This window comes from Chiloscyllium punctatum, chromosome 8, assembly GCF_047496795.1.
Source record: "Chiloscyllium punctatum isolate Juve2018m chromosome 8, sChiPun1.3, whole genome shotgun sequence".
NCBI classification, from domain to species: domain Eukaryota; kingdom Metazoa; phylum Chordata; class Chondrichthyes; order Orectolobiformes; family Hemiscylliidae; genus Chiloscyllium; species Chiloscyllium punctatum.
The window spans coordinates 109,935,936-109,949,570 of NC_092746.1; the positions used below are offsets into that span (position 1 = coordinate 109,935,936).

The 13,635-nt window shown below is 45.7% G+C and overlaps 1 protein-coding gene across 6 annotated transcripts in view; it reads right to left on the bottom strand.

Moving 5' to 3' along the window:
• Positions 1–13,635, bottom strand: part of dpp6a (dipeptidyl-peptidase 6a) — a 1,516,786-nt gene that overhangs the window by 111,598 nt on the left and 1,391,553 nt on the right. For all 6 annotated transcript variants that reach the window (XM_072576237.1, XM_072576239.1, XM_072576236.1 and 3 more), the window contains 2 exons: positions 6,151–6,198; positions 4,512–4,630 (listed from right to left, as the gene is read on the bottom strand). In XM_072576237.1, the coding sequence (XP_072432338.1) occupies positions 4,512–4,630; positions 6,151–6,198 (167 nt within the window). The remainder of the gene's footprint in view (positions 1–4,511; positions 4,631–6,150; positions 6,199–13,635) is intronic.

The window sequence follows — 13,635 nt, forward strand, 5'->3', positions numbered from 1 at the left end:
GGGTCCCATTCTCTTACCACCTTGCCTCTCAATACACTGTCAATTAAAAATTTAAACTGTATAGCAATTAAAAAAATCTGCCTTCATTTTTACTGCAATTTCTAACTTGGCACACAAGTGCAGGTGAAAGAGGCCGGTTGAATGCCAAGTTCCTTATTTCTTTTATTTCCCATTGATTCACCTGAACATTTTTGTCTTGGCTTTCACTGATGATAATGTCGTTCCAAATCTAACATGTATCAATCTGCTCCATGGGAGTTCACATGGAGATGCGTCGGGACAGATGCATGAGTAGGTGGGGAGCAGAGGGATACAGATGCTTAGGAATTGGGTGACAGGTTTAGACAGTACATTTGGATCAGCTCAGGCTTGGAGGGCCGAAGGGCCTGTTCCTGGGCTGTACATTTTCTTTATTCTTTGTTCTTTGAGTGTGCGGGGGTGGGGTGGAAGGGATCTTCCATTTGGCCAAGGCTATCTAGGTCTGCGGACACCATCTTCCATTTGGCCAAGGCTATCTAGGTCCGCTCCATTACCCCCTGTCACAGGGTAGAATATTGCAGGCTGAAGAAACCAAAATGCTGGTTACTGATTGTTTTATTTTTACAGAGCATTTTGTATTCCTGCACATGCTTTCTGAACTTATATCCTGCAATGTATTAACCCAAAAGGACATAAATCACAGTAGCATATTCATTCCTCGGGTAAAGATTTTTCTTTTATTCCCCTGAGGATTCTCATAAGAACCGAAGAACCAGGTGCAGGAGTAGGCAATTCAGCCTCGTGAGTCTCCTCCACCATTTCATATGATCATGGCTGATCTCATCTCGGCCTCAACTCCACTTTCCTGACCACTCACCATAAACTTTTAGCACATTACTAATTAAAAATCTGACTATCTCCTCCTTAAACTTGTTCAGTGTCCTGGCATCCACTGGACTCGGGGATAGTGAATTCCACAGATTCCCGAACCTTTGAGAGATGTAATTCCTCCATATCGCTTTCTGAAATCTTCCATCTCTTAGCCTAAAATGATGAACTCTCATTCTAGATTGTCCTACTCACTCTGTCAATTCCATTTAGCATCTAATATTCATCAATTAGACATCCTCTCAATTTTCTGAACTTGGGTGAGTATAGATCAAACTTGCTCAATTACTCCTCCTCAGTCAAGCTTTACATCTGTGGAATTTAGCAAGAGACACTTGTTGATTTTATGGACTCCACCTTTGCTTCCAGGGCTCTGTTTTATTCTGGATAACTCATTTATTCAGCAATACATTCACATACGGGATGTGGAGTGACACAGGAGCAGACTTTGAATAATTCATCACTATCCTCACTCATCATTAATCTTCTATTAACCTGAATGCCACAATGGATGAGGAAAGCATTAATTTCCAGATGTCACGAGATTTAATTTTGCACAAGAGTACAGGCATAAGTTTGTCAAAATAACTGACACACACTTCTACACACCATTATGCGAAACGCACCTGCGGTAGACTGGTGAGGTCACAGCTGAAGTGTTATAATCACATATGCGGGGATTGGAAATTTTTAACTTGGCAGTTTCATTCTATTTTTGCATTTCAGATCCCAACCTTACATTTAAACTTACTAATCGATCTAAGGTTGACCACAAAAACATTTTGTCCTCCTATAGTTGCTTCTGAACTTATGTAGTCCTAAACTTGAGATTCTACATTTATTTTCAATAAATTAATTACCTCAGTGACTTCAGCTGCTTAAAACTATTGTCTTTCCTCTACGGTCTGTCCCCTAACTTCTGCTTCACCTTTTAAACTTCCACACAGCTTCCACCTACTCTCCACCCCCTTGCTGTCTCCTTTGCCTTTTACCGAATGCATGCACTTTGCCACCAGCTTCTCACACCACACCCAGCCTCTCTTAGGCCTCCCTTCTTCTAGAAACATGACCACGAGCTGCCAAAAAAATCCCACTGCTTCAGTCATTTCCCTTCGGAGGGAGACCTGCTAACCTTCATGCGACTTTTCATCCAGATAATATACTTGACATTAAAAAAAGCACAAACATAGAAAGAGGCCAATCATCTCCCCTTCCCAACCAGCCACCCCATCCTAGCACTTCCACAATTGTCAGTCCTTCAGCAAGAATACATGCAAATTCAGGGAAATCAACAAATAACATTCAAGGGACAATACTGCAAAACAAAAGGCCGTACGCGGTGGACAATTTCCAGAAATTGGCTGGGTTTCAAGGCCTGGCATTCCAAAGGACTTTGGAAATTGGACTTTAAAAAAACTCTTGAAATAAAACTCATGTGCAACAAAGGGTCTTATATACTAGGACATACTAGTCAAAAGATAACAGAGATTAGCAGACTACATAATGACGACCTTCTATCAAATATTTAAATGATTTGTCACAAATTTATGAACAATGAACAAGAGTAGGCCACTTGGTCTTTTGAAACTGTTCCACCATTCCATAAGATCACTGATGGCCTGATTTTGATTTGATTTGATTTATTATTGCCGCATGTACAGAGATACAGCAAAAAGTATTGTTCTGTGTGCTAACCAGGCAAATCATATCTTACAAAAGTACATCAGAGTAACAGAACAGAATACAGAATATATTGCTACTGTGACAGAGAAAGATCAATACATGGGGGGCCCAGTCATACATCTGATAACAACAAGGAAGAAGCTGTTCTTAAATCTGTTGCCTCAATGTTACATTCTTGCATAGCGCTAATAATCTCTCATCCTCTCAATAATCAAGGATCCAACTACCTCTGCCTTAAAAATATTGAAAGATTTTGCACCTACTGCCCTTTGAGAAAGGGAACTCCAAAGACTCACAAGTCTGAGATAATATTTTTACCATCTCTATCTTAAATGGGCGATCCCTTAGATGGAAATGTTGATCCCTAGTTCTAGATTCTCACGCAAGAGGAAATATCCTTTCAACTCCTATGATCAAATAACACAGAACCGTAAATTGCAGTTATAAATGAGAAAGCTGAGAGTTCTGGGACATCTGGGTTTCCTTTGGAAATACTCATCGGAAACAAAGCAGTTTCAGGCGGCAAAACTCAGTTGTCAGTCAGTTGATGCGGATGAATCAGAATCTTTTTCAGTGATACACCTTCATATGATAATAAACCTTTCAGGAACACAGGATATGGGATTGTTGCAAGATGTAAGAAGGTTTGGTGAAACGTAAGAAGGATTTGCAGAAGTCATGTGGTTTCGCACCACTGGGGGCATGTTTCGGGGCAGGGGCACCAATTTGCAAGGTGAACCATGGGAGGCATTGATCGTCCTCAGACATTGAGTTGCAGAGTGAGAGATGTACACTACAGAATCAGACCCTTCGGTCCAACCCATCCATGCCAACCACATATTCTTTATTAATCTAGTCCCATTTGCTAGCATTTGGTCCATATTTGTCTAAACTCTTCCCATTCATATAGCCATCCAGATAATTCCCTGCTGGACGATTTGATGGCAGGGATATTTGTAGATTACTACAAGTGGCCTGCCCACCAATCACCCGACAGCCCCCAATCTGTCTGAAATCTTACGGGTGGTACCATGCTCCCTCTCTTCAGTCTATCAAAGCCATTAAATGGTGGAATAAAAAGCCACTTAGATGTCTCATCCCAGGCCTGGTGTTATTTTGCCCACAGTAGTGGGAGTGTGGGCTGGTGTCAGACAATCCAGTGGGTAGGAGTGGACTCTCCATTGACGGTCATAGGTGTCTTGTACACCTTCACCCAACCCTCAACACCTTCACCCAACTTATTACCAGCCTGCCCCTGATGTTAACCTTAAACTCCATCTCCTCTTCACCCAAACTGATGGTAGTACCAGTCCTGCTCAATCCTCCTGCCTGGCATTGTTGACAATCCAGAGCTAATGGTCAGCAGCTCCCAAGAGTAGTTGGTACTCCCAGGATAGAGTGGAATTCCTGTCCTGAAGTAATTGCCACTGGTCCCAGGGTTACACCCAGGCGAGGGCATCAGGGTGGGGGCAGTAGTGACAACTCTGGCTGGGCTCCCTATTGAGATTTTAAACGGGGGCTGCAATGTTCCTCTTTAAAACCCAGCTCATGGCCACCTTCCCGCAGAATGATCCACAGGGTGGCTACACTTTGTAAATCAGGGGAGAATGGTTCACCTGCAACAGTTTTGTAAATCTTGATTTAACTTGACATTTGTAGCTGCTGTTTGTAAGTTACTGGTGGTCCAATCGACTGATAACGAAATGTTGAGGCTTACTACCTGGCGAGATCGAACTATTGTCCCTTCCTGGATGGGTTCAGGTCAGCCACAGGGGAGGCAATGGGCTCATTGACCTTCACCCAGCAGCAGGACAACTAGGGATCGGTCAGTCATATGGAAGGATACCCACAGTGGAGACTGATTAAAAGCAAAATGGCATTGGAATCTGTAGTTGCTTACAGTGAGGAAGAGTTCTTTTTCCAACACAAGTTTTTGCTTTGAGAGAAGAGTTTTCACCCACCTTTACAATTCAACAAGAAGTAACGCATGTTGTGGCTGAACGACGCACTGAAGTAAGTGCAGTTCGGGATTAGATCACATGACAGGCAACGTCGGTTAAAGGTTCCATTGGTCTCTGCACTGAAGGAAGAAGGATGCTCTTTTTTAGCAGATAAACCAGCAGCTATTGTCATTGGCAATCAGTAATGCATGCATTTATATGACATATTAGTGCATCAAAATATATCAAAGCCATAAACACCTTGGAAATGAAGTAGTGGGGATATAGATACTATCTAATGTCATTGAGATACAGGTGAATCTCCTCCAGCTTGGAGGTGTTTCACTTGTCCGATTCTGACCCCTTTTCCATCGTTGATCTTTATCATTCCATCATTGGAGCCCTGAGTCCTCAGGGCTCCCTCAACTTTAACATCCCTCCAATTCTCCTTGTTAAAATTTCCCCTTTTGACTGAGCTTCTCATCATTCATTCTAATACTTGCTTCTCTGTCTGGATGTCGGCTTTTATTTAATAAAGTTCCTTGGAATTTTACATTCATTATTTTTGAGGTATTATTTCAAGCAAATTGTGGTTATAGTCATAGAGATGTCAGCATGGAAACAGACCCTACAGTCCAACTCATCCATGCCGACCAGATAGCCTACATAATTTAGTCCCATTTCCTCGTATTTGGCCCATATCCCTCTAAACCCTTCATATATATATATATATATACCCATCCAGATGCCTTTTAAATGTTTAAGTTATACCAGCCTCCACCACTTCCTCTGGCAGCTTGTTTCATACACACACCACCCTCTGCGTGATAAAGTTGCCCCTTAGGTCCCTTTTGTATCTTTCCCCTCTCACCCTAAACCTATGCCCTCTAGTTCTGGACTCTCCCACGCCAGGGAAAAGACCTTGTCAATTTATCCTATCCATGCCCCTCATGATTTTATAAACCTCTAAAATGTCACCCCTCTGCCTCTGGCGTTCCAGGGAAAACAGCCTCTCCCTATAGCTCAAACCATCTAAACCTGGCAACATCCTTGTAAATCCTCTCTGAATCTCTGTTCGGCTTCTTTGGTGTGTTGGGTGCTGTCCAGAAATTGACTGCTTGAGTGGTCATGGACAGAAATCCTGGGCCTCAATATAGTAACATGGTGTGCTTCATGGCTGAATCGCTCAGCTCAAACAAAAATCCCTGGCATTGTTTTCCTGAGCTTTGGAATCTCTTCCAGGCCTACAACCCTTGTTCAGTGCTCATCTACTCCTGGCCTCCATATGTACCATCAACTTAATCTCTGCAGAATGATTTTCAATTCTGAAGTCTTGGTCTGACAAATAAGTGGGGACTGACTGGCTTTATTTCCTTCTGTGATGTACGTTTTGCAACTAGACTTGGCATTTTGGAATGTCATGTCCATTACACATGTAAACCTGCACACATGTGCATGCACACAAACCCACCCACATACGGCAGCTCACCCTCAACACCAAGATTCGCACTAACTGTTTCTCCTCTGCACAGACTTTGCAGTGGTTATGGGTGCAAGCATCTTAGAGGGAGTATTGCTCACCACCATCTTCTCAATGGCAATGATAAACAGGCAATAATATGTTTGCCCAGCCAGCAAAATAAGTGAGGTGGGCACTTACCTGTACAATTGTCGGCGCAAAGGGGAGTCTTCTGTACTTAGAAAGTAACTGTGGACAAAGGAAGACATTCATTGAGTGGTTGCCTTTTCCATTGCCATGCATACAACTATAATACACGCTAGTCTTTCAGGAGGACTTAAAATATTCCAAGACATTATTAAGGCAGATTCTCTCAATGTCTGGGCTAATACCAGCTAACATGACTGAAAACAAATTAACCCATTATTATCTTTATGTTGTGTGGGGAAACATGCTGAATGCAGATGGGCTATTGTGTTTCCTACATTATTATAGTGATAATGCATCAAAACTACTTAATCACCTGAACGTTCTGGAGAATGGTCACTGGACTCAAAGTTCTGTGATTTCTGTGTTTATTTATGATTTCCAACATCATGCTGATCACCTGTCTGAATGGTTTATTCCCATTTTCACCCGATGCCTGTTGATACCTTTAAAATCCAAAAAATTATAAAGACCATAAGGTGTAAGAGCAGCAGTGGGCCCTTTAGCTCTCGGAGCCTGCTCCATTCTGTATAAATACAGTTGTTCCAACACTCCTCAAGTCCACTTTCCAACCCCTTCCCTGTAACTCTTAATTCCCTGACTGATCAAGCATCTAACTACCATAGCCTTAAAAATATACAAGGACGCTGCCACACCAGCTCTCTGTGGCAAGGAATTCCAAAGATTCACAATGTTCTGAGAGATGAATTTCCTCCTCAGATTAATCTTAGTCTCACAACAAAGTGAGGACTGCAGATGCTGGAGATCAGAGTCAAGAGTGTGGTGCTGGAAAAGCACAGCAGGTCAGGCAGCATCCAAGGAGCAGGAGAGTTGACATTGCGGGCATAAGCACTTCATCAGGAATGGTTATGCCCGAAACGTCGACTCCCCTTGGATGCAATGACTGGCTGTGCTTTTCCAGCACCACACTCTTGACTCACAACAAAGGGGTCAAAATTAGAGTGGTGCTGGAAAAGCACAGCAGGTCAGACAGCATCTGAGGAGCAGGAAAATCGATGTTTCGGGCAAAAGCCCTTCATCAGGAATGAGGTAGGGAGCCTCCAGGATGGAGAGATAAATGGGAGGGTGTTGGTGTTGGGGAGTAACACAATAGGTGATGGGGGTGGGGATGGAGTACAATAGGTGATGGGGGTGGGGATGGAGGAGAGGAGGGTGGAGTAGATAGGTGGGAAGGAAGATTGGCAGGTAGGACAGGTCATGAGGATGGCGCTGAGCTGGAAGGTTGGAACTGGGGTAAGGTGGGGGGAGGGGAAATGAGGAAACTGGTGAAGTCCACATTGATGCCATGGGGTTGAAGTGTTCCGAGGGGAAGAGATGAGGTGTTCTTCCTCCAGGCCCTCCGTTTCTTCCTCTCCCGACATCCCAACCAATTACCCTTCCACTGACACTCTCATTTGTTTGGCTGAACTGGTCCTCACCCTTAACAATTTCTCCTTCGAATCCTCCCACTTCCTCCAAACAAAAGGGGCAGCCATGGGCACCCACATGGGTCCCAGCTATGCCTGTCTCTTTGTTGGCTACGTAGCACAGTGCATCTTCCGGAATTACATCAGCACCGCTGTCCACCTCTTCCTCCGCTACATTGATGACTGTATCGGCGCCACCTCATGCTCCCGCGAGGAGGTTGAGCAGTTCATCAACTTCAACACATTCCAACCCAAATTTAAATTCACCTGGACCATCTCTGACACCTCCCTCCCTTTCCTGGACCTCTCCATCAATGACAACAGACTTAACACTGATATTTTTTACAAACGCACCAACTTCCACAGCTACCTGGATTATACCTTTTCCCACCCTGCCTCCTGCAAAAATGCTTTCCTATATTTCCAATTCCTCTGCCTCTGCTGCATCTGCTCCCAGGAGGACCAGTTCCCCACACCTGATGGCCTCCTTCTTTAAAGACCGAATTAACCTTCCCATGTGTCTGAAGATGCCCTCCAATGCATCTCACCCACGTCTCGCACCTCCACCCTCAAACCCTACCCCTCCAACTGCAACAAGGACAGAACCCCCCTGGTCATCACCTTCCACCCCATCAACCTCCGCATAAACCGCATCATCCACCAACATCTCCGCCACCTACACATGGATCCGTGACTACCCGGTCAGGTCCACGCCCCCCCAACAACCCACCCTCCCCTCCTGGCACCTTCCCTGCCAACGCAGGAATTGCAAAACCTGCGCCCACACTTCCCCCCTCACCACCATCCAAGGCCCCAAAGGAGCCTTCCACATCCATCAAAGTTTCACCTGCACATCCACCAATGTCAATTACTGTATCCGTTGCTCCCGATTCGGTCTCGTCTACATTGGAGAGGCCAGACGCCTTCTCCCAGAGCACTTTAGGGAACACCTCCGGGATACCTGCACCAATCAACCCCACTGCCCCATGGCCGAACATTTCAACTCCCCTTCTCACTCAGCCAAGGACATGCAGGTCTTGGTTCTGGATTAATGGTGCACAGCAGTTCAGGCAGCATCCAAAGAGCTTCGAAATCGATGTTTCGGGCAAAAGCCCTTCATCAGGAATAAAGGCAGAGAGCCTGAAGTGTGGAGAGATAAGCTAGAGGTGGGTGGGGGGTGGGGAGAAAGTAGCATAGAGTACAATGGGTGAGGGGGGGAGGGGATGAAGGTGATAGGTCAGGGAGAAGAGGGTGGAGTGGAGAGGTGGAAAAGGAGATAGGCAGGTAGGACAAGTCCGGACAAGTCATGGGGACAGTGCTGAGCTGCAAGTTTAGAACTAGGGTGAGGTGGGGGAAGGGGAAGTAAGGAAACTGTTGAAGTCCACATTAATGCCCTGGGGTTGAAGTATTCCGAGGCAGAAGATGAGGCGACGGAAGAATTGTTCAACGTCACTGCGAGTATTAAATTCATTGGTGCGTGGACCAAGGGGGATGAAGATGAGTCCTTTGCTGAGGACTGATCGTTCGTCCTCAGTGAGGGGAAGGTCTGGGGGGATGGTGAAAACTCGGCAGGGCTGGGAGCTGGGATCTGGTGTGGGTGTAGAGCTGGGAGTGGGGGCAGAACCTGTAACTGGAGTGGGTGCGATGGTGGGGGGAAGGGGGTGGAGTCATGAGCAGGGGTAGTGTTGCCCTCTGGGTTCTGGGGGGTGGGGATAGTGACAGTGGGGTCTGTGGGGGGCATGTCAGCAGAATGCAGGTCAGGTCCACGCCCCCTACAACCCACCCTCCCAACCTGGCACTTTCCCCTGCCACCGCAGGAACTGTAAAACCTCCGCCCACACCTCCTCCCTTACCTCTATCCAAGGCCCGAAAGGAGCCTTCCACATCCATCAAAGTTTAACTTGTACATCCACTAATATCATTTATTGTATCCGTTGCTCCCGATGCGGTCTCCTCTACATTGGGGAGACTGAGCGCCTCCTAGCAGAGTACTTTAGGGAACATCTCCGGGACACCCGCACCAATCAACCACACCGCCCTGTGGCCCAACATTTCAACTCCCCCTCCCACTCTGCCGAGGACATGGAGGTCCTGGGCCTCCTTCAACGCCGCTCCCTCACCACCAGACACCTGGAGGAAGAACGCCTCATCTTCCGCCTCGGAACACTTCAACCCCAGGGCATCAATGTGGACTTCAACAGTTTCCTCATTGCCCCTTCCCCCACCTCACCCTAGTTCTAAACATCCGGCTCTGCACTGTCCCCATGACTTGTCTGGACTTGTCCTACCTGCCTATCTCCTTTTCCACCTATCCACTCCATCCTCTCCTCCCTGACCTATCACCTTCATCCCCTCCCCCACTCACCCATTGTTCTCTATGCTACTTTCTCCCCACCCCCACCCTCCTCTAGCTTATCTCTCCACGCTTCAGGCTCACTGCCTTTATTCCTGATGAAGGGCTTTTGCCCGAAACGTCAATTTTGAAGCTCTTTGGATGCTGCCTGAACTGCTGTGGTCTTCCAGCACCACTAATCCAGAATCTGGTTTCCAGCATCTGCAGTCATTGTTTTTACCACGCAGGTCTTGGGCCTCCTCCTGCATCACTCCCTCACCACCTGACGCCTGGAGGAAGAATGCCTCATCTTCCCTCTCTGAACACTTCAACCCCAGGGCATCAATGAGAACTTCAGGAGTTTCCTCATTTCCCCTCCCCCCACCTTACCCCAGTTCCAACCTGCCAGCTCAGTACCATCCTCACGACCTGTCCCACCCTGTCAATCTTCCTTCCCACCTGTTCATTCCACCCTCCTCTCTGACCTAACACCTTCATTCCCACTCCATCCACCTATTGCACTTGAGCTACTTTCTCCCAGTGCCAACCCCTCCCATTTCTCTCTCCACCCTGGAGGTTCCTTGCCTCATTCCTGATGAAGGGATTTTGCCTGAAATGTTGATTTTCCTGCTCCTCGGATGCTGCCTGAACTGCTGTGCTTTTCCAGCACCACTCTAATCTTGACTCTGATCGCCAGCATCTGCAATCCTCATTTTCACAACAAAGGGGTGTCAATTTAAGTCCCCTAGTCCTAGCCTATTCCATTACATCTTCTCAGCATTTACCTATCACTCACTTTAGTAATCTTATGTGTTTCAATGAGATTACTTCTTATTCTTCTATAACCCCCTCAACCTGTTTAACCTTTGCTCAAATGACAATTGTCTATACTTAGGGATCATCTTAGTGAATCTTCTCTGAACTTCTCTAATATCTTTTCTTAAATAAGGGGACTGATCCTGCTCACAGTGCTCCAGATATGGTCTCATCACCACCTTGTACAGTTGCAGTAAGACTTCCCTACTCTTATGCTCCACCCCCCTTGATATAAGGGGCAACACTATGAGCCTTCCTGCTAACCTGCTGCACCTGCGTGCTAGCTTTCTATTTGATCTCTCTCTTTCTTGAATATATTCAGTGACTTGGATTCCACAGCCTTCTACGGTAGAGAATTGCTAAAATAGAGAATTCACTGCCCTTTGATTGAAGAAATGTTTCCTCATCTCAGTCCTGAATGGCCTAGCTAGTATACCCCGAGACTCCCTAACCAGGCCAAATCTCCTTCCCGCATTTAGTTTGTCCAACCCTGCGACAATGCTTCTCATCTCAATCAGATCTCCTCCCATCCTTTTGAATTCTAATGAGTACAGGCCAAGTCAAACCAACCTTTCCTCAGAGGACAATTCTGTCACCCCTGTCTTACATATACATGGCCTGAAAATTCCTCATCGAATCCTACGGCACAGAAGGAGGTTATTCTAATCCCTATGCCAATGTCAGCTCTTCGAAGGGGAAATATTCAATTACTGCCACATCCCAACATTTTCCTGAAAACTCTGCAAGTATTTCCCCTTCAAGAATCTATCCAAATCTCTTATTATTGTAACTGTTTCTGCCACCCTTAACAGGCAGTGGGTTTCTTAACAATTCACTGCAATAAAAAAGTTGCCCTCACCTCTTTTTGGTTCTTTAGACAATTGCTTCAAATCTGAGTCCTCTGGTCATCAACTAGAGGGCTATAGGCCATTCAGCCCCTCAAACCTATTCCGCCATCTGTAACCAAGCACCCATCTTTGCTCAGGATCTTCGGTTATCCAAAAACTCATTCAGATTTAAAATGGACAACTACCATTTGCTAAAGATGGCACCTCTGAACAACTAAATATTTCCTGACATCATTACTGAAAGGCCTGGCTCTAACATTTATCAGGGAATCCCTGGAAGTGTGAAAGCAGGTCATACAGCCTATAAAATCCACTGTGAACCTCTGAAGAGTATCTCCCCTACTGTATCCCTGCTTTTCCCATGGCCAATCCAGCTAGCTTGCACGTTCCTGGGCAATTTATGCACAGCCAATCTTTGGACTGTGGGAGGAAACTGGGAGCACCTGGAGTGGACCCACACGGAGACAGGGAGAACATGCAAGCTCCACAAAGACAGTCACCCAAGGGTGGAATCGAACTGTGGTCCCTATCACTGTGTGGCAACAGTGGTAATCACTGAGCCACTGTGCTGCCCTTTGTCACTATGCCATCTACTCTGTTCTTCTTCCGATAATGCCACTGTGTCCCCTTGAGAGGGCAGCCAGGGCCTCTGACAAACATCTCCTGTGAACAATAGTGTCTCTGAAAATTCAGTGCTCCCTCACATTGACAAGCTCTGTGTACACACATTTCACAGGTTCATGTTATGGGGCTCTGGACCAGGCTGGATTTAAACTAGACATGCTACAAAATTGAAACAGGACCTGACTGTCCACAAGAGGGGGATGGATAGGGTAAATAGACAAGGTCTTTTCCCTGGGGTGGGGAGTCCAAACCTGGAGGTATAGGTTTAAGGTGAGAGGGGAAATATTTCAAAGAGACCTAAGGGGAAACTTTTTCCACACAGAGGGTGGTGCATATATGGGAGTGGTGGAGGCTGGTACAATTTGAACATTTAAAATACACCTGGATGGGTAAATGAAAGGAAGGGTTCAGAGGGATATGGGCCAAATGCTGGCAAATGGGACTAGATTTATTTAGGATTTCTGATCGGCATGGACGAGTTGGAGCGAAAGGTCTATTTCTGTGCTGTACATCTCCATGACTCTCAGAGGTTGCCTTTGAATGATATGCATTCAGTAATGTCCTGAATGTCAACTTATACTGCCCCACTCTTGACAATGCTCTGGGAAACACTGCGCATTGCGGCAATAAGTCATTTTATTACTACCTCCTGCCTAACGTTCCAAGTAAAGAACAAAGTGAACAGACAGGTATAATTACAGAGATTAAATTATGCCTTTCATTTCATTGTCAGCTTCAGCGTGGAACTATAAAGGAGTCAGAAAGGAGACACTGAAATTTTAATGGTTTTCTTGCATGACAGAGTTGCACATATGTAGGTTAACTGAAACTAAGATTTATACGCTGCCGCTCAGGAGCAGTTCTACATGAAAACCAAGGGTTTGGTAACCTCCTGTGTTATCCAGACTTGCCAAGTGAAAGAACTACTGTGTAAAGAATTTGTAAACTTGAAAGGCAATCAATTCTGCTTCATCTAAATTGGCTTGTAGCTATACGGTCCAGATCCTCTATTCAGAATCTAATATTAATTCTTGCCTGTGGCCACTCAGTCCTTGCAAAGGATCTGCAGTACATACGTCAGTAAATAGAGGATAAGAATTGGACTATCAGAACCTCAGTTGAATGGAGGGGCAAATGTGTGCTATGTATACTGTGGGAACACAGTGATATATATCACAATATCCAGTGGAGACATCGTAAGAGTGGAGAAGGATGCTGTAGAGGGTACAGTGGGGAGGTGGTGTGGAGAGGAGCTCAACAAGGCTACACCATTGCAAGCCATTCATCATCCTGACTTGGGAACATATTGCCATTCCTTCACTGGCCTAGTGGTCTTATCACTCAGCTGTTAATCCAGTGACCCAGGTAATGTTCTGGGGATCTGGGTTTGAATCTTGTTATGGCAGATGATGAAATTTAGATTCAATAAGTG